Genomic DNA, 22263 nt, shown 5'->3' with positions numbered 1-22263 from the left:
TGTCACGGAAATCCCAAGTCGCTGATTGGTCGTGGCAAAACGTAACACACTCCGTTAACGCTATTAACCCTGTGTGACCAACTTTTTACTATTGACGCTGCCTATGCAGCATCAATAGTAAAAAGATCTAATGTTATTAATAATAATAATAATAATAATAATAATAAAAAAAAATCATTATATACTCACCCTCCGTCGCCCCCCCGGATCCAGCCGAGGCCTTTCCCGCTCCACGCAATGCTCCGGTGACCGGTCCATGCATTGCAGTCTCGCGAGATGACGTAGCGGTCTCGTGAGACCGCTACATCATCATCTCGTGAGACTGCAATGCACTCTTGGGAGCAACGGGCAAAGTCCGGCAGCGAAATGGCCGCTCCCTACTCCCCTGCACTCAGTACCCCCTCTATACTACCCCCCGTCAGCACTCGCCACCCACATAGCGCTGTAGCAGTCTGTTAAAGCGACTGCGTTACACCGCGGCATAACGCGGTGTAATGCAGTGTGTTAATGCTGCTATTAACCCTATGTGACAAACTTTTTACTATTGATGCTGCCTAAGCAGCATCAATAGTAAAAGGATATAATGTTAAAAATACTAAAAAAATCATGATTCTCACCTTCCGTCGCCTCCACAGCAGTTTTTCCTGCAGCTCGCGATGCTCCGGTCCCACTGCTTCGCTGATTGGGCACGACCAATCGGTGACATTGGCGCGGAATTTAAATCCCGCAGCAACGACCAATCAGCGACGGGCACAGTCCAGCAGCAAAATGGCCGCTCCATACTCCCCTCCAGTCAGCGCTCACACAGGGTTAATGGCAGCGTTAACGGACCGCGTTATGCCGCGGTGTAACGCACTCCGTTAACGCTGCTATTAACCCTGTGTGACCAACTTTTTACTATTGATGCTGCCTATGCAGCATCAATAGTAAAAAGATCTAATGTTAAAAATAATTTTAAAAAATAAAAATCATTATATATTCACCCTCCGTCAGCCCCCCCCGGATCCAGCCGAGGCCTTTCCCGCTCCACGCGACGCTCCAGTGACCAGTCCATGCATTGCGGTCTCGCGAGATGATGACGTAGTGGTCTCGCAAGACCGCTACGTCATCATCTCGCGAGACCGCAATGCATTCTTGGGATCGGAGCATCGTGAGGAGCATTTGTGAACGCCTCGGCTGGATCCAGGGGGCCGACGGAGGGTGAGTATATAACTGTTTTTTATTTTAATTCTTTTTTTAACAGGAATATGGTGCCCACATTGCTATATACTACGTGGGCTGTGTTATATACTACGTGGGCTGTGTTATATACTGCGTGGGCTGTGCTATATACTGCATGAGCTGTGTTATATACTACATCTCTGTGCTATATACTATGTGGGCTGTGCTATATATTACGTGGCTGGGCACTATACCACATTGCTGTGCTCTAAACTACGTGGCCTGTGCTATATACTACGTGCCTGTGTTATATACTACATCATAGTGCTATATACTATGTGGCTGTGCTATATATTCTGTGGCTGGGCTTTATACTACGTGGCTGGGCTATATACTACGTGTCTGTGCTATATACACTACGTGTCTGCTATATACTACGTGGCTGCGCTATATATTACGTCGCTGTGCAATATACTACGTGGCTGGGCTTTATACTACGTGGCTGGGCTATATACTACATGGCTGAGCAATATACTACTCGGCTGAGCAATATACTACGTGGCCTGTGTTATATACTATGTCTCTGTGATATATACTACATCTCTGTGCTATATACTACGTGGCTGCGCTATATATTACGTGGCTGTGCAATATACTACGTGGCTGGGCTTTATACTATGTGGCTGGGCTATATACTACGTGTCTGTGCTATATACACTACGTGTCTGTGCTATATACACTACGTGTCTGCTATATACTATGTGGCTGCGCTATATATTATGTGGCTGTGCAATATACTACGTGGCTGGGCTTTATACTACGTGGCTGGGCTTTGTACTACGTGGCTGAGCAATATACTATGTGGCAGTCTTATATACTACGTGGGCTGTGTTATATACTACGTGGGCTGTGTTATATACTACGTGGCTCTGCGATATATTACGTGGGCTGTATTATATGCTGCTTGACTGTGCTATATTTCTCTGCTGTATCTGTGCATCATGAATCGTGGTATGTGTTAAAGAAGGGGGCCCACTGAGACTCTTTCGCCCGGGGCCCTCAAAAACCTGGAGCCGGCCCTGGCTTCACTGATTGGTCGCGCCCGGCCGCAACCAATCAGCGACAGTCACAGTCCGCCCGCAAATTGGCGCGGAATTTGAACCACGCTTCACTAATTGGTCGCCCCTGGTCTAATACTGTGTATAAATTCATAAATAAACTACATACATATTCTAGAATACCTGATGCGCTAGAATCGGGCCACCATCTAGTGTGTATATATATTTATACATTATATACTGTGTGTGTATATATATATATATATATATATATATATATATATATATATATATATATATATATATATATATACATATATACACACACATATACACATATATACACACACATACATACACACTAATATAATTATATATATATAATTATATATATATGTATATATATATATATATATATATATATATATATATATATATATATTTGTTTGTTTGTTTTTTATTTTAAAAAAATTAACATTGACAGCTATATAAGGGGCTTGTCTTTTTGTGAGACGAGTCATAATTCATTTTCAACATAAAATGAAAAGCGCTGGGTACAATAAAATTGTACATGGGCTGAAATGCTGAACAGACCACAATACCGGCATTGTTCTTAAATTCATTTTTACTGCATTCATTGTGCACTAAAAATTACCTTGCATCACAATTGTCCAGGTCAGTATGTTTATGGCAAATCCTATTTTTTTTTATATTTTACCTTTTAAGAAAATCCATGATAGAGTTGTGGGACAAATTCCTTTTACTGACTCTTTTTGCACCATTTTGGAGTACATACAGTACATATTTTTGATAACTTTTGATCCAATTTTTAAGACAGGATGAAGGTGATTAAAAAAAAGCTAAATTTATTTTACATTTTTTACTTTATGGTAGTGACCAAAAGGGTTAGAAAATTTTAAGATTTTTAAAGATCAGACTTTTTTTAATTATTGAGAAAATAGGGTGATTTGAACTTTTAGGTTTTTGAATTATTTATATTTTTTCATGTTTATTTATTCCCTAGGGTACATAAAATCACAATTGTTCTACTGCTTGCACTATATACTCAAATACTTGCAGTACATAGTGAAAATAATTGTCTCCTATGAAGGAGCACTGAGGTGGTGGTGAGGAAGGGGCTGTCATAAGGAGATTAACAGTTGCTAAACAGCAGCGACCAGAGCTAGCTCCGATCATTGCTGTTAGAGGCAGGTAAAACTCATCCACTATGGACCATGGTCCTACGAATGTGGTTGCTCAACTCTACTTTTGTGTAAATATATCCTTAGGTTTTTACATGAAATGCCAAAATAATGTTATAATAGCAATAACCAACTCACATGCTTAAGAGAGACAGACGCCATTTTAATTATATTCATATATATTTACAGTATAGTGCTCACATATACCATAGATGTGTGAAGAGTGGTGCATTCACTCACGGCTGTACCTGCTCCAGTGGAGCTCACAATTATCCCAATACTTACAGTACATATACAACCAACTACAAAGGACAGCAATAAAAGGGGTTAGAGAGGCCTCCGTTACCCTCAAACTTGCTCCCTAGTTTTCCTCCATTGTGGCAATAGACAGTGGAATCTCCCCACCTGAACTGAGCCACTATGTCCAGAGACGCCATATCAGCTGCAAAAAAGGGGCAGACCGAAAATTACCTTGGCACAGGGCAATTAGGGAAATTAGCCCCCTTACCGTGCACATTTGTATAAATATGTAAACTCTACGATGTCAAAAAGTTTCAAAGTTCTTTATATTAAAAAATGATGGGGATCCACTCCTGTGAGGACTGTGGATTAGAGAGAAGCAAAAAGATTCACACTACACTGGTCCGGTATTTTCTAGAGCCACCACCATGCTACACTGGTCCAGAGTTCACTTCAGCATTTCATAGAGCCTCCACCATACCACACTGGTCCAGAGTCCACTTCAGAACTTCATGTCATCTCTATCTCACTACACTGGTCCAGAGCCCATTTTGGTTCTCCATCAAGCTTCTATAGTATCAGCCTGGCCCGGTGTCCACTTCGGTACTCCATGGATATGGAGCCTCTATCATACTAGTCTGGTCCAGAGCCCACTTTGGTTCTCCATGAAGCCTCTATCATACTAGCCTGATCTAGAGCCCACTGCATTACTCCATGGAGTCAATATAGTTCAAGCCTTGTCCAAAGCACACTACAGAACTCCATGACATCTCTATCGTACTAGCATGGTTTGGAGTCTACTTCAGCACTCCATGGCGTCTATATCACATTATACTGGTTCGGAGGCCACTTGTGTACTCCATGGAGCCACCATCATACTAGCTTGGTCAACAATCCACTTAGGTGCTCTTGGCAGCTGGACCAGAGTGGTGTGAACTTCCTTGGCCATCACTTGAGTGCCGGGATCTTGCGCACCTATTTCAGTTACAAAGTCTTCACGACTCCATAATATCCAGTGAGGCTTAGTAATCACAAGACGTGTCCAAGATGCTGTGAATTGATTTTCGACCAAAGAAGTTCACACTGCTCTGGTCTGGCCATCATGGAGTAATGGAGTGGAAGTCAGCCAAGGATAGAGTAGATGTCGGTCCAGAGTAGTGCAATAGAGGTGTCCGAGAACGTGGGCACTGGTCTGTCAATCTTTTTGCTCATCTCTACTGGGGCCCCTTTAACGATCTGAGCGCTGGGCTATGATGTTCCACTCTTGGTGAAAAGAAGTCCACATAGAAACCCATATTGTGATTTGGCAATTAACTCATGATCTTATAGGAACCTCTTCTTCACAGGAAATGAGTCCTTTGAAAATTATCTATCATTTCAAGTTTTTATGATAAACATCTTAAGAAATTTGGGCAAATTTCATGAATTACTATTTTATAGAAAAAAATATCCTAAAATCTTGTACTTCTTACTCTGACCATTGAGCTTAATAGTAGGCTGACACTTCCTGTTCTGTAGAGATCACTTCTCAGCAGCTTCATTACCATCACAGGCAGGATCACAATACAAGGTAATACCTATATAGAGATAACACAGGGTCCACCATTGACAATAGGCAATGTCACAGCTCACTTCCCTCCCCTCCCTCCCTGCACAGGTCACAGAACATGCCCACAACACTCTCCCATAGAAGTCAATGAGTCAGATCCTGTCTATTGTTGTCTATGGTCCATGTAGCTGTTAATAGAAGCTCCGGCAAAATGGCTGCCCTCGTAAATCATGTACAGAAAATTAAAATAATAATAACAAAAAAATATATATTGTAAAAAAATAAGCAACAGAAAAGCAAAGGGGTGAGTAATCAGGTGGTAGAGGAGGGTTTGGGAAACTTTGAGCACACTCACCAGATAATTTAATTTTTTTTACCCAAATTGCTGATGGCAAAATAAGTTCACAGAGGAATGCCCTCATCCGCCCAAATAGAATGAGACCACCTACTTTTTTTTTTTTTTTTTTTTTTTTTTTAGTGTGGCCAACATAAACCTTCTCCTTTTACATCAGGGATAGCCCAAATTTTTCCCAAAAACACAGGGCAGTCCCAGCAAATTTGAGATGGTTTAGTCATGCAGACCATTAACGGAGGTGTAAATTTAAGCTCCTGAGCCCCAAAGCAAATTTTGTAACCAGGTTCCCTATCTACCATGTGCTATTTATAATACTGGTGTAGTTTGTGGCAGAGGGGCCTTGGAGCACCTTAGGCACCAGGGTGATGCACCTTTTTAGGCCAGTGGTATGACTAACCAGTGGCAGACATATAGATGCATCCAGTGTCGGACTGGATTGGCGACGGCCCACCAGAAACTTTGATTCACTGTTCAGTTGACCCTAGCACACAAATTTACTTTTGCTTCTATGTAATATTAATTTGGTGAGCTTGTTTAATATATTATTACATTATACCTTTTTACGCAAATTGTGAATCAAGTATAATAGCATTACTCATTATTACTCCTTCACAGGGGCCCACCGGAGGATTTTCCGGTACCACCATGGGCCAGTCCGAGCCTGGGTGCAACATGTGCAGCCACACAAGGGTCCCCATTTCCACCTTTAGGAAAATGTTATCTTCCGCCTCTTCCAAGAACGCACCCACCTATTCATCCTGGACATCCACTATTGGGCGAGGCTTACAATTAACCCTCACCACCATTTTTGGCCCAGGAATACCAGCTAATCCAGGACAGTTGGCTGGCTCTACAGATGAGTCTTTCTAGAGTATTACATTTTCCATGGAGGAGTACAGTAGAGACATTTTATGGTAAAAAAATAAAATTCAAATTTTTTTTTTTTTTTTTAGATAAGATTCTGTAATGTTAAGGTCACCTCAAGTTCCTCTGCAAAAAAAATGACTTCATTGCATGCAACTGTCTTGCAAAAAAAAACACTACTTGAGAAATAAAAAATGTATAGGGGATAATATCTCGCACGAAAACATGTCCCATCTTAGAAACGGAAATCATTCTATCCCTTTAAAACTTTTTTTCTCGTTTCGCGAAGGTACATTTAGCTGCCATTCTTCACCTGGACACCAGAGGGCGGCATGAGACAGGCAGGAAGCACAGGACTAAAGCTACACTGGGAAAAGGTTCACATTGTGTCAGAGCCTGAGGTTGGATGGACGGTTCAGCTTCGGTGCTGAGCTCATGTCCTGCCAGGACGGAGCCGGGTAACTCACATCCTGAGCTGCGTTGAATTTACACATCCGACAGAGTGTCAAGAAGATGGATAGTACAGCAAATCCTGGTGCACGGTTGTAGGAATGTTGGAGAAATGAGACATTTCGGAAAGGAAAAAGACTTTCAACGTAATTTCAGTTCCGAATACACCACGTTGTCTGAAGGCGGCGGCGCTTCTGGACTCCGGTTTTCATATATTACTTCAGGTGTCTGAAGGAGAGAAAAAAAAATAATATTAGCAGTAGTATCACCAGCAGATTTCACAATACAAATGGCATTAATTGGACCTGATGAGGCTGGTGTACTTACGCTGAAAATCCATGTCAGCATGACCAAATCCATTTTGGAACGTTTCCATGCTTTAGCTGGTCTCATAAAATGCTCATTTTGATTAGAGCATTTATAAAGCCATTCTGACGTAGATTTTCAAAGTAAGTACAGTACACCATCAGGTCCAAGAGATCTATTTCATGATGGAGGCAGCTTGGAAATGTGATCTTTAAATTATAGTTAAGGCGGTTTTTTTCTGTCACTTTCTTTCATAATAAAAAGTGTGTTTTATCTTTAAATTGACCTGATGAAGCTGTTGTGCTTACTTTGAAACTCAATTTCTAAATGATTGTGAAACTTTACTAAAAGGTTTTTACAAACTAATATTAAAATGAGCATTAATGAGTCCTGCTCAAGCTGGGCTCATAAAATGCTTCATGGAGGATTATACAGGCAATTTAATTGTGGATTTTCAAAGTAAGTAACCAGTCTCACTAGGTGTAAGAGCTGTATTGTGAAATATGGTGTTCAGATCTGCTATAAATTGATTGCATCATGGCTGCTTTCTTCGGTCACCATGTTTCACAATACAAACTGCATTCATTAGTAATTAGACCCATAGAGGCTTATGTACTTAAGTTGAAAATCAATTTTTGAATGACTGACTCTATAAGCCTTTTTGAAGCGTTTCACTAGATAATATTAAAATAGAAAATGTTAGGAGTCCTGCTCTAAGGACTCAAAATGCTTGTTTAATTAAAGGATCATGCAGGCAATTTAATGTGTTTTTTTTTCAAAGTAAGTACACCAGCCTCATCAAGTCTAAGAGGTCTGTATAATGATGGATGCGGTTTGTAATTTGAAATCTGGTGCCTTATATGCTTTAAGTTGATTAGCTTTCTTACCAAAGCAGAGCCACTAATATTTATTGGTTGGTTCTGATACTGCAGCCAAGCTACCTTGTGAAGGAGCTGCAATACCATATGGGCATGTGCAGCGTTTTGGCCAATCCATTTGGGATCAGTTCAAACTTTACTGCAAAAGTTTTAAAATGGCAAGAGGCTTATAGGCAGAAGTAGCCCAAAGAATGAACATGCTACTTCTTCTAACAGCTTCTGGGCTTTCGAAGCATAAGAAAAGATGGAACATGAGCACAGCAATGTCGTATTTGCTTGCTGTGCACTATGTTCATTCTTCGTAGCATTTATTTTAGGTGGGTTCCAAACGGAGTGCACACCACGTAGACATGGAAACTTTCCCAAAATATCCAAGAGGCTTTTGAAAAAGTAGAAGACCTCCTACACTTCTGAAAAAGTTGACAAATATCTCGGGAGCATGTTGATGCCTTCTAAATGCTTCCAATGGATGACAATGGCATGCTCCACGAATAGACGAGGGAGGAATGTAAGAGGGTTGCCTGGATCATGGAGAAGATGTAGTTGGGTGAGGCCTGACGGGTGTAGGTATGTGGATAAAATTTCTAATCAAAGACCACTAGGTGGTCACGTCTATATGCTGACAAGTATGACCTAATGTGGCCCCAAAAAAAGCTTATGGGAAAAACAAACCATTAGCCATGCCTAGTGCAAGGTCAAAAGGGTGGAGCAAGACAAAGAAGATCGTGTAGAGAATCCCTTTGTCACGTCACGCATTTATACTGGAACTGTATTGTCCATATTGTGGAATTAATCGCGCCTACTATTACAGGACCAAGTATTAAAAGAGCATTGGCATGTCAGGGCGTTCTATCTTGTGGTTTGAAAATGTATACACAATGGGACCAGCCCCCTCACATTAAGGTCCACCCAGCAAAAGCTGAAAAGGGAGGCTAAAAAGGGGTAAAAAAAAGAAAAAAAAGTTGCAAAACTTTATGGGGGCATGTGGCTTCATAAATGTCCCACCATGGACAAGATTTAATCAAAAGTAATCCAAATGAAAGTGAAACATTTGCCCGCAACAACCAATCAAATGCCAGTTCTCATTTTTCGCTGACCTTCTGATTGGTTGGAAAATTTTACTTGAAAGTGGTGCCAAGAATATCAAAATTTCCTTGTGCTGACGCATTTCAGCGAAACGCCTACAGACAGGCACGTCGTTACTGTACCTTTTCCTTTTTTGGCTGGTTCTTGAACTCAATCGCAGCGTACTGAAGCTCATGCTGCTCCTAAAATAAAACACAACAGTAATTTTTTTTTCCACTATCGTTTTTTATTAAAGGTTTTTCACCTTATCAACTTCATGCATCCTCACATGTAATATAAAAAACATACGACTATCGAATATTAATCTTCTGTTCTGCATTTGACTCTTTTCCAATCAATTTATCATTTTACTATTTACCACTAGTTGCCCAAGTTACCGGTTACCCTGCAGTCTATCACAGGTGGTTGAACATACATTATGCTTACAAGCTCTTTCCAAGAGAACTTGTAAGCACTGCTCTGAAATTGGAGTGCACTGTTAGCATCCAATCCTCGCCATCTCCAGTGCCACGGTGCTCCTCTGATGAACTGTTGAAAAAGTCACAGTTCGATTAATCCAAACTATAATGCCGCTGATCAAGTAGGACCAAACTGCCCCCTGCAAGGATGGGAGCCAGTGGAGCAGTGCGCTCCTGCAGAAAAAAGAAAAGAAAAAAAAAAAGGAGACAACCCCTTTAGTAGTGAAATACCCTAGATGTAGGGTCCTCATGAGTAATTATGCCTGACCAGAGTTATCCAGATGCAGTGCCCCCTGGCAAGGAGAAAGCTGGGAGGCAGGGGAGCAGTGCGCTCCTGCAGAAAAGAAAAAAAAAGAGACATCCCCCCGTTAATAGTGAAATAATCCTACATGTAGGGTCCTCATAAGTAATTATGCCAGACCAGCGCTATCCAGACAACATGGCTGACCTATAATAAGACTTTCTACACCACTTTAAAAAGGGATGTCTGGTGTAGAATACCCTTTGTCAAATACCCTATTTAGGTGTTTTGGTTTAGAAAAGGGGGTCACCAGTTATGGTTCGTCTTCTATAAAGGCAGATATAAAGAGTATCTCTCTTTCAGGATGACCCAGCTCCTCTGTGTATAAGGACAGCTCATTCAATTGTAACAGTGTAATGCTCCATTTTTCCTGCGGAGGCACTGCAGAAGAATTGAACACTTCCTGCCATGCTTCCTCTACAGATTATAACACATTTCTGTAACCCACTGCAATGGAGGAACTTGTAATCAGCCTAATATTAAAAAAATCCTTAACTGTCCAGATCACAAACTTTTTGGTAGGATTCCCTGAAATAAAGGGCTTTGTGTGAGTGAGTGGTTCCCTTTAATGGCCAAGTTGATTGTGATGAATCTTAGCAACCACATTCTGAGCGGAGTGAATGCGGATACTGGCTTTGTATTCCCCGGCAGCAGAGACCGCAAAAAATCAAGACCTGAAAGTGTAATTTCTATCTTAGACAAGGGGAAGGTCGTTTTTCTAGTAAAAGCAGAAAATATGGGTCAGAACTACCTCTGACGTAGTCAATGTCCTCCTTCTGGATATTGGTTTATGCGTTTTACAAAAAAAAATAAAATAAAAAAATTGCTTTTCAACATTCAGGATGGAAAAAAATAGCATGATCTCCTATGAAATGGTGGATCATGAGGGTGGAGTAATTTGCAGATGCTCCTCTGCACCACCGGTAGAGGGAAGTCTTCGAGACAAGGATGAAAGATTCATTTCAGATCAAATGCAACATTGATTTTGGAATAATGAAAGTTGAACTAATTTTCCCAAATGTGTATAATTCTTAATACCTAAACTATCACACAACGCCCACATACTATTGCCTATGTAATGGTGCCACACAGTACCCAAAAAAACAATGGCCAAACAATACGTCAGCTCTCAGCTTAATATCAACTTGAGGTAACTTTTTGAGCTAAGGAGACCAATTCCCCCACCCATACAGAAACCAAGTGAAAAAGGGAACTAATAAGTATTTGCAGAAGTTTCATGTTATGTAACTAGAAAGATGATTTGCAAAATAGACTAAGTCAACTACGTGATCTTTCTATACTACCGTAATTAAAGGCACGTATCCATGGAAAGATGAGGAGGCCCTGCCTTGGATCATCCCATTTCCTTTGTTGTTGGGTGGGAAAAAGGAGGTGGAATAGTCTCTCCTCTCCAGAGCAACTAAATTGCTAGCAAACAAATGTATAAAAAGGAGTTTGTTTTTCTTTATTTTTTATTTTTTAAGTACTCCATGGTAAGGGATGTTGATGAAAGAAACCGTCCCTACCCCTGAAATCTACGCTTCTCTCCAGCTGTCCTTGGCATGGTAGAAGAGAGGACATCCCGACTACCAATCACCTGACACCACAGCCAGTCTTCTGGCTGATCATTTCGATAACTGGTGGTCGTGACGTCAACTTTTCCGGTCGAGTCAACACAATCAGGGTGGCAGATTGTGAGGGTAAAGCCAACCGTACACATTAGATGGCTCATAGCTGAGCAGAGTTTTGGCCTCCAGTTGTCCTTGGCATAGTGAAAGAGATGACATCCCGACTACCCATCCATCACCTGACACTACAGCTAATCTTCTGGCTCATCATTTCGATAACTGGTGGTCGTGACGTCAACTTTTCTGGTCAGGTGGAGACAATCAGGGGGCAGGTTGTGAGGGTGAGCCAACCGTACACATTAGATGGTTGATAGCTGAACTAAGTTTTGGCCTATCGCTCGGACAATAGCCATCTCAGTCATTTCTCCAGTACAAGGGAATGCTTGTTCGGCCAGGAAAACAAGATGATCAGCAGTCTGAATGCCGGATAGAGTTCTCCGACAATCAGATCACAGATTCCCCCACACACATTAGAGTGTCAGCCAAACCCATCAGGCGCATCAGGGTGGGGTCAAACATTAAAATGCACCTTCCCACTTGCTTATTTTCCCTTAATCTCCAACCACCCCCCTCTTGGATTGATAGCTTTGTTTTCATAGAGTCAGAGGTGGGTGGAGATAGATAGAAGACAAGTCGTAAACGATCGGTGAACCCTTGGTGTGGCCAAGCGCCTATACTTGGTTTGAACAGTTATCCTTTGCTGACAGAGTGCTTAAAGCATGCCTTCTTTCAGTTTTCAATATAAAATAAACCCGGCACTCAACTTAAGGTGGATCTCTTTGTGTTTATTTGCCAAAGAGAAAATAAATGTTTCGGCCTTTGTGGCCTTCCTCAGTAACTGTGTTGTGCTGTGACTCTGTGTCAGCGTGTGTCCGACGACGCGGCAGACAAGCGGTGGACACCGCGTCGCCGGACACACGCTGACACAGAGTCACAGCACAACGCGGTTACTGAGGAAGGCCACAAAGGCAGAAACGTTTATTTTCTCTTTGGCAAATAAACACAAAGAGATCCACCTTAAGTTGGGTGCCGGGTTTATTTTATATGGTCACATGGTGTGGGATCCTACCCGGGCACCTTTACAGGGTAGTGCATACGGTATCTTCTTCTACACGTTAACCTTTACGTATAGCACACCCCATGGTCATGACATCTTTAGTCTTCTCCTATAATGCAGAGGAGACCTCCAATATCATTCCACAATCCACCCTTTCCAGCGATTTCTTGAAAGTCCCCCCCAGGGAAACCAGGGGCAGGGATTTAGAAAGGGAACAACGCCACCTGATAAATATTGAATTACATTGTGCCACATTAACGGAGTATTTAAGGGTCCAGAGAATACCGCGTGGCCTGAGAGTCCCTTTACGCCCCACACTCTTTAGCGACTCTACGGAATATTGCTCTAAATTTGAGAAAATACTCAATAAGTGTTCCTTTGATCTAATCACTCTGACCATAGAGCATCTCCACAAGGAAATTGAATCCAGCTCAGCCCGAATCCAGAGTATCGAGACACAGCTGGCCTCGGCTAGCACAGCAGAAGAACTTAGTTCTCTCAAAACTTGGATCCAAACTGTCTTGGATCTACACCGCAAGGATACAGAAGGCAAAAAGCAGAATAAGTTCGCACGGGACACTGAGGATTACGAGTTGGACCGAGTCTATAAATGGCGCAGCAAATCCTCCTCAAGGTGGGCCCCAACCAGAAACGTTTCCAGGTCTTAGACTTATCCACCTCGGGGTCAGAGCCAGAGAGGAGAGAACCAGCGTCCACGAGTCATTTTTTACCAAAAGGCAGGAGACAGCCCAGAAGAAGAGGACCAGAAGAGGCCATGGGCACAGGCAGAGACAACGGAAAGAAACGCATGACCCGCTCCCAGGTAATTGGCCACTAGCTGTTAACATTTCCTCCAGGACTTTGGGAATAGCAGAACATAACATTCTACAAAAGGGCTTATCCTAGGCAGACAAGTGGTGAACACCGCGTCGCCGGACACACGCTGACACAGAGTCACAGCACAACGCAGTTACTGAGGAAGGCCACAAAGGCCGAAACGTTTATTTTCTCTTTGACAAAGAGATCCACCTTAAGTTGAGTGCCGGGTTTATTTTATATTGTCACATGGTGTGGGATCCTACCCGGGCACCTTTACGGGGTAGTGCATATGGTATCTTCTTTCAGTTTTCAGCATCCCTTCCCATGGATGACTTAATCGAAACCCCCTTTAATAAGAGGAGGTAGGGAGCAAGGCACACGTGGTGGAGGTGGAGGTGTTTAACTTTGCTATACATGCATGTCGCAAGAAAACAATATTGTGTCTACTTACCGGAGACTGTGTTGGAATGTCGGCCTGACCTGTTAGAAAATAAAAAGTAGAAATAATTAGATGTTGGTTATTTTAACACTTCCTACTTTCAGCAACTTAATAAACAGGTACAGTGAAAGTTTCCAGAAATAGTTATAGAAACTATAGTCAATTTGCGATGATGAAATATTGTACAAAAACCAAGTGACTCACAAGTGGCATGAGAAAGGTATAAATTAAAAGGCATGGTCTGGTTTTAGAAACAATTGTCAATTTTCCCCAGAATAATCTAAATCGATAGACTAAGATACTGTAGGTCATTCCTCTAGACCAACTTTGATCTTTCATCCGCTCCCCTACATCATACAGGTTTATTCTGGACTACAGAAGTCCCCAACAAGACCGGCCAATTACAGCCAAAATTCAGGAAACCACAGAAAATGGTTAATGATTTCCATATGTGAAAGAATTTTTGGCTCACACGAAAAAAAAAGAAAAGTTTGAGACTGGTTAATGGACAAGGAGAGGCTAAGCAGTGGTAAAACCTTCAAGAGGCAGGAATTTTTATTTATTTTTTTCTTATAGAGATATTCTCCATTAGATAGGAGAAAGCTTCCAGATCACCAAGTCTGACTGCTGGGATATCCACTGATCCCAAGAACTGAGACCCTGAAGAGCCGCCTGTGAATAGCGCAGTGGACGACCTTGCGCACCTCTGTTCCATTGATTCCAATTGACTCGTCAGAATGTCTTCAGCACTCCTATAAAAATTAATGAAGTGTCAGTGTGCACGATCGACCACTGCACCATTCACATGGAGGTGTTCAGAGCCCCGGTTCTTGGCATCAGTAGGGATCCCAAAAAGGAGACCCGTAGTGATCAGCAAATTATTTCCTATCCAGTGAATAGGAGAAAACTTCCAAACTTGGTAAAATATCCCTTTCAGTAAAACCCCAGCTGCCATGAAAACCCTTTGATGATCCCAATGTGAGGGGGAAGGATGGGTTTCTGAAGCAACACCCATCGCAGTGCCTAACTTTTATGCTGTCTACACAAATGAAAGCGGCATCCAAGATTAAACTGTTTTGCTACAGCCAGCTCTCAAAGAAATTATTCTGTGGTGCCAGCTGTAGACCACAGCCGGCAAATGAAGCTTGCTCAGCTCCTGATCCCAGTCTATACAGAAAGTGGCCTCATCAGAGCTTGCGCCCGAAATGGGATTTGTACGTATGTACAGATGGGCCCACAGATTGTAATGGTGCAGACAGAGCAAACAGGATTTCTGATGTGGATAATTTTTGGGCATATATGCCTATTGGAGATGGACACCCAGACACAAATGTAGAAAAAGGAAGCAGCATCCGTTCCAGGTGAAAAAAATATAAAGATTCTTTATTCTGCCATAGTCACATACATATGTATGTGACTATGGCAGAATAAAGAATCTTTATATTTTTTTCACCTGGAACGGATGCTGCTTCCTTTTTCTACATTTGTGAGTATTGTCCAAATTGGATCCTTGGACTTTGGAGCGTGCATCCTAACACTTCGGTGCTGTTGGTTGTTGTTTTTTTATATGGACACCCAGACACAGTCTACTATGTAAAAGGTATTCTAAAAAATTACAGGGAGTCTTTATTTCATCACGCTGAAGCTCTTAAAAAGGCAAGAGTGTCCAACCTAAGTTTTTCTCGAATTTAGTTTCATTCAAAAAAATATTAAATACAATATTGTAAAATATTAGAAAACGCCTCAATGGGTGGCACTTCACAGTTATAGACACATAGCCAGGGTTGGACTGGCCCACCAGAGAACCGGAGAATCCTCCGGTGGGCCTTGGCTTCTCTTTCAGGAGAGTTCATAGTGCAAACCTTGCAGCTGCTATGGGGCTCTTTAGTGGGGGAGAAAGGTGGGCCCTCAAAAATTAAATCCTCTGGTGGGTAGAGTGTTCTTCAGTCTGACACTGCATATAGCATAAACTTATTTGGGGATATAGTAAGCAAAGAGCATATGTAAGGAAGGTCATATATCTGTAGCTGACCACCTTCTTACATTAGGATCACACCATGATGGTAGACTATTCCAAAGAGACATGTAAAAGGTGTCTCCATGGTGGAGCTCCACTAACGTCAAGACTGAAGCACAACCAAGTCTTCGGTCAAGAAACCAAGACGTGAGGAATACCTTAATAATATATATTAACTAAATTGTTTAGAATGGGAATCTCTCTGTTTGTTGCATTTTTCTTTTTCAGACGGCAAGAGGAAATAGAAAACTATATTCCAAAGAAATATTTTTCTGAGGTATGAAATGTTGGCCGTTGGCCATTCAGGATGGTCTCAAGTTCATACATGCCTTGTAGATCTCAGGTATGAACTATTCTGTTACAGAAAGTCTAGACTTGTAAACTTGGCTGTAACTTCCCGGTATTACGGTACTTAATAGACATTAGACAATGACTCCTCACACACCCTGGCATCTGCTTGGCATCGTAACAGTAACTAGAGCACCGTACAATAAGAAAGCAAGCAGTTCAATAGACACGCTGATCCATGAATTTTATGGATCTCTGACCAAGTGAATAGCCAAGATTGAATTTACTACCAGGTCTCTGTGCCCGAGGGTCCCAACAACCCTTCTACTTTATGAGAAGGCACCAGTATTATAAATGGTAATTAGTTAGAATTGGTGCCCAAGAGCTTCAAGTTACGTACGAATATGGCAGCAGAACATGTAATACGTTGAGAGGTCTGGGCCATCAGGTCTGACATCGGACTGCACTCAGATGTCAGAGTGCAGTCCGATGTTTCTTCGCACTCATTGACTTGCATGGCCAAATGCGATATGAAAATCAGATCAAACTCGAGCATGCAGCAATTTTTTCCTCGGACATTATCGGTCTAAGGAAAAAGAGTAGATATGCGAGTGGTCCAACAGCCTAACATTGGTCCAAGTGCGATCATGTGCTGTGTCAAATCAAGCTTGGACTAAAAGTAAGCGTGTCTGCATCTGGCCTAAAAACAAGCAAAAATGGATGGGACCAAGAATGGAGGACGGAGGCCGGTGAGGCATGTTATAGCCCTTCTCCTGTCAGTTGAGACACAGATCTTGGGAGCTGTGTTTCTTCAGACTGCAACCTGACACATGACTTTAATGGGCTGCCATCTGAATTATGCAATGGGGCCATTTAACTCTTTCCTTGGAGAACCCTTTTTAAAGTTATATACTCCGAATAGCCCATAAAATGAGAACGCTCCCCTCAACCAAACGCTCCTGTGTTATCAGAGAGATCCTGGTAGCTCATGTCCAAAGGAACAAACGTATGGCCTGCTGAAATCTAACAGAGTTGATTCTTCTTTTTTGCACGACAAAAATGGTTGAGGAAGAGTCGAGAGACCCCCCATGCATATTAGACGGTTGATGCATTCCACTCATTGGCGGATTCTTACAACTTTAATTTACAAAAAGGAGAAACGCAGCATTCTGTAGAGACCAATATATTTGTGAACACAATCTATGATAGTTGCTGAGTAAACTGTAATAAAAAGTAAAAAAAAAAAAAAAAAAACAACACAAAAGTGAAGGTTCTTAGCTCATAAATTGGCCAATTCATGTGAGCCCATCAACCGCGACAAGGTGACACGTCTCTGACTTTAATATATACAAAGGCCCCAGATATTCTCCTCCCTTTATCTATATCCAATTCATATTTACTAGGATAGGTGCTCTAAGGTGTCTAAAATACACAAATACTACAGGCCATCAGCTCGGATTATTTGGGGCAATTTAGAAAATCTCTCGTTGGGAAGAAAATTCAAGGAAGTGTAATGCGTAATGTAATTGTGTTGAAAAATATATAATAACATTTTTTTTAAAAAAAAAGCTGAATCACATGGAAAAGTTCCTTTATTTTATTTTAAAGTGGTAGGACCAGCTCCAAGATCATATCCCAATATGTAGTAGGTGTAATAATATTAGAAAGTTCTTCCAAGGAGAAATGTAGCATAGTTCTTCTGATTAGTTATATTGCTTACCCCCATGTGCAGGGTATTGCAGTCGCGACACATGCATGGAGAGCCCAACAAACAAGGAAGTCGGGTTCCCTCTGTAGCTAATTTGGCAAGAGCTATAGCTTGCCGAATAAGAGTGAACCCGAGCAAATTCGCTCATCTCTAGTTACGACCACTCATATACTGTCAGCTGTTAGTGGCTTTAACCATGGATACGCAACTGACTGCAATGCCCTGCATAAGGGGGTAAGTGACATAGCTAATCAGAAGAACTATTTTACATTTCTACAGTAATTGGACATATTTGCTAACATAATTATTATTACACCTACTACATCTTGGGATAGTATCTTGAAGATAGGAATACTCCTTTAAAGGGAACCTGTCACCACGTTTTTGGAAGATGGGATAAAAATAGCGTTAAATAGGGGCAGAGGTGGGCGTTACATTAGTGTGTGTGTTATGCGTTTATTACCCACCTAAGTTGCCGAAATAACTTTGCAAAGTCTCCGTTTTCGCCTGTCAATCAGGCTGGTCAGGTCACATGGGCGTGGTGTCTTCACCCAGATTTGGCGTAGTTTTCCGTTGGTGGCGTAGTGGTGTGCGCATGCCCAAAGTCCGGAATCCTCTTCCAGGGGATTTAAAATAGCGCGGTGTTCGTTATTGCATTGGTGATCGGTGGGCGCGGCCATCTTCCTTTGGCCGCGCGTGCGCAGAAGCGGCGCTCTGCTGGCCGCGGCTTCAGGAAAATGGCCGCGGGATGCCGCGCGTGCGCAGATGGATATCGCGGCGGCCATTTTCCTGAAGCCGCGGCCAGCAGAGCGCCGCTTCTGCGCACGCGCGGCCAAAAGAAGATGGCCGCGCCCACCGATCACCAATGCAATAACGAACACCGCGCTATTTTAAATCCCCTGGAAGAGGATTCCGGACTTTGGGCATGCGCACACCACTACGCCACCAACGGAAAACTACGCCAAATCTGGGGGAAGACAACGCCCATGCGACCTGACCAGCCTGATTGACAGGCGAAAACGGAGACTTTGCAAAGTTATTTCGGCAACTTAGGTGGGTAATAAACGCATAACACACACACTAATGTAACGCCCACCTCTGCCCCTATTTAACGCTATTTTTATCCCATCTTCCAAAAACGTGGTGACAGGTTCCCTTTAAGATTAACAGCAAATTACCAACTCTGCTACATCCGGATGATGTGTTGAGCGGCTGAGTGAGATGTGGGCTGGATTAACGGCAGACCCCTTTGGAAAACGTGAGCGTGTTTTGTACAAATAAAGGACTTTTCTCTGTGTGTTTTTTGCTTTAAAAAAACAAAAAAAACCTTACGGGGTTAGTAATGGGGGTGTCTTATAGATGCCTCTCCATTTCTAACACCTGGGCTTGATGTCAGCTGACATAATAAAGCAGACAAATCTCAGATCAATTACCCCTGCTTGCCAATGCACCAGGGCAAGCGGGAAGAGCTTAGGCTAAGTACCAGGAGTGGCTTATCTAAAGGATGTGCCATTTCTGGGGTGGCTGAGGGCTGGTGTTATTAATCTAGAAGGGGCCAATCTGTAGCCCCTTCCCAGGCTAATAATATCAGCCCGTGGATGTCTGCTTAGCCTTTGCTGGTTATTAAAATTAAGGGAGACCCTACATCATTTCTTTTTGGGGGGTCTCCCCTTTTTAACAACCAGTAAAGGCTAAGTAGACAGCTGTGAGCTGATATTAATAGCTTAGGAAGCTCCATATTTATTGCCCTCTTCCAGACTTAAAGACCAGCTCTCAGCTTTCCCTCAGCTGGTTAATAAAAATAAGGGGAGCCCCCACACCATTGTCTTTCCTTTTACGTATTTCCTAAATACATATACAGAAAACTACACACACAAAACGCTGATTATATATCTCACTGATATATTTCTTTATATCTATATAGAAGATTGTTTTATTAGTTAGAAAACTAGCTTGAAATTAGACAGAATTACTATATATAAAAGCTGATAAAAATCGTATTGCATACGCATGTCATACGTATGCTAGGTGAGAGAAAAAAACTAATTATACTCTCCAACTTTTCCTGTTGAGAATCTCAGCTACTTTATATACGCAGATGTGAAGCACACCCTCACTGTCATTATCTGAGCAGTCCCAGCCATGGATACCTAAGCTACTGCAATGCCCTTCATATGATAAGCGACATAGCTAATCAGAACAACTAGACTACATTTGAAATTGGAGGCATTTGATAATATTTTTTGCACCTACTACATATTGGGTTAGGATCCTGGAGATGGGAACACCCCTTTAAGTGATGTATAAATACAATGGTATGCTAACTTAAAGGGTTTATAAAAAAAAAAAACAACACAAGGACTTTGGTTGAAAAATCCACATAAAAGATTGGCGCTTTTTTTGGAACAGAAATGGGTCCATGTTCTTAATATTGTACAACCCTTTTAAGCTTTCATCCAGCCATCATCTGCCTTGTAATTTCATTAAACCACATTTTCATAGATGCAAAAAAGACATACCTACCGTATCTTTCTTAACCAAAAATATGTTGGTCTAGTAAATATGTCCAAGTATCTAAGCAAAGTCATGTGTCCTGAAATCTCTTTCATACCGAAAGATAACGCTTCTATAGTAACGTAATCTTTACAGATAAGGCAGGTGTCGGCTTCTCAGCTGGCACCATCTACAATATGCAGAGGTGTTATACATATTTACATGGCTGATAAAGAAGAAAAAAAAGACACAAACAGCCTTCGTCAAATGTAACGTAGAAAAAAAAAAAAATGAAAAATATGGAATTTCTGAGACCAGAAAAATGTAACACAAAATCAATAGTGGTGCACTAAATGCAGCAGGTCAGATCAGTTTCTTAAAGATCTTACCCATATCTCTAAAATTAAAAACCTACCCTTAAGATAGGTCATCAAGCAAGATGAGCGAATATTTTGAAATTTTTTTTTTAAAATGTGAATTTTAAATTTGCCAAGAACAAGTATTACAAAGCCTCCAATTGTCCTGAAAAGGCGCGTGTAACACTCTGAGGTCTCCTAGGACCAAATCCAATTCTTTTCAAGCTCTTTTAAAAAAAAAAAAAAAAAACCACAATTGCAGAGCTCTTCATTTCTGGCTGTGGGTAAATAGATGGGAGCTTTTTATCATTGCCGAGCTGTCACACACTATCTGTAATGTTTATTCATTGAAACAAAGAAGGGAGGAGGATGGAGAGGAGAGGAGAGGAGAGGAGAGGTGGGGATTAGATTAAATTTAAAAAATTAACTTATTGTATTAGATTCAAATTTGAATAATGAGAAATATGAAAGTGAGGGCTGGTAATCAGTATGCGGTCTACAAATTAGGAAAAATAATGACTATGTACAGTCAGAAATATAGAATCTCCACATCAGTTTCGATATAATGGCACAATGGGGATAATGACACTCCAAAGAAATAACCCCAGTTGCATACTTGTCGCAATGTGTGCACAGAGTCGGACTGCCATATAAACGAAATAATAGAGCATGGACTGGCAGTCGGCAATTCCGACCAAATCCTGACAGCTGCATAGAAATACATAAAGCAGTCAGGCTTGGATCGGAATAGACGCCTGCCAGTCCACGCACTATGATTTCATTTATACGGCCATCTGACTGCACCCAACAGATTTCTCCAAAGACGTGAAAAACAGTCGGATTATCCAGATCAGACTTTGAGCAGAGCGGCATCAGTTTACTCGTAGTTTTTTAGGAAAAAAAGTTTCTCCATCTTGTCCTTTAAGTCAGCCCGTGAAAATCAGAATGGAACTGAATGTTACCCTAGTGCGGTCAGAATTTATTTGCAGACCCATAGACTTAAATTATTGATTTTGATCTAACCCCTCTGATCAAAATTGGACAGGTCTCCATATTTCTTTCCCCGCAGACTATCGGCTCAACTAAATTGGCTTTTAGGTTTTATACTTATGGGCCATGTAGTGGTCTATTGGGCTCCCGGCATATAGTCAAAAAGCCAAAGAAGGGTTTGGACAGGTGCGCTTATTTTTTACCTGTAGTCGACCATCTAGGGTTCAGCAAAATGTCCTCTGCTTTTGGTCTCAATTTTTTCCAAAATTCGTGTGGAGCAAATTGGCCAAAAAAAAAAAATATATTTTTTTTCTTTTTTTTTTAAATATTCTGGAGACTACTAATTTTTGTAAAATTATAAATCTAAGTCAATAAGTTTGCTCATCTCTATTAATGACCAACTATTACCAGTCCTTGCCTCGCTATTGAGTGTCGTATCCTGCTTCATACATGATGCAGCCGCAGACGACAACAACAACAGAAAACTTTCCTCGCTTCTGTGTATATTTGATTTTTTATATTTTGGGAGCTAGATTTAAAGGACAATTTCCTTCCTTTAA

General features: G+C 41.5%; 1 protein-coding gene across 1 annotated transcript in view; it reads right to left on the bottom strand.

The window, feature by feature from the left end:
• Positions 1 to 3563: 3563 nt before the first annotated feature.
• The window catches only part of LOC143770338 (cell adhesion molecule CEACAM8-like), a 72812-nt gene continuing 54112 nt past the window's right edge, over positions 3564 to 22263 (bottom strand). The window contains exons 7-9 of the mRNA XM_077259866.1: positions 13864 to 13892; positions 9272 to 9331; positions 3564 to 7107 (exon numbers count right to left, since the gene is read on the bottom strand). Coding sequence (XP_077115981.1) covers positions 7021 to 7107; positions 9272 to 9331; positions 13864 to 13892 — 176 coding nt within the window. The 3' untranslated portion in view covers positions 3564 to 7020. The remainder of the gene's footprint in view (positions 7108 to 9271; positions 9332 to 13863; positions 13893 to 22263) is intronic.

This window comes from Ranitomeya variabilis, chromosome 4 (genome assembly GCF_051348905.1).
Source record: "Ranitomeya variabilis isolate aRanVar5 chromosome 4, aRanVar5.hap1, whole genome shotgun sequence".
In the NCBI taxonomy this organism is placed as follows: Eukaryota; Metazoa; Chordata; class Amphibia; order Anura; family Dendrobatidae; genus Ranitomeya; species Ranitomeya variabilis.
Note: the sequence above shows the minus strand (reverse complement) of the source record. Positions and strands in the feature narration are given on the sequence as shown.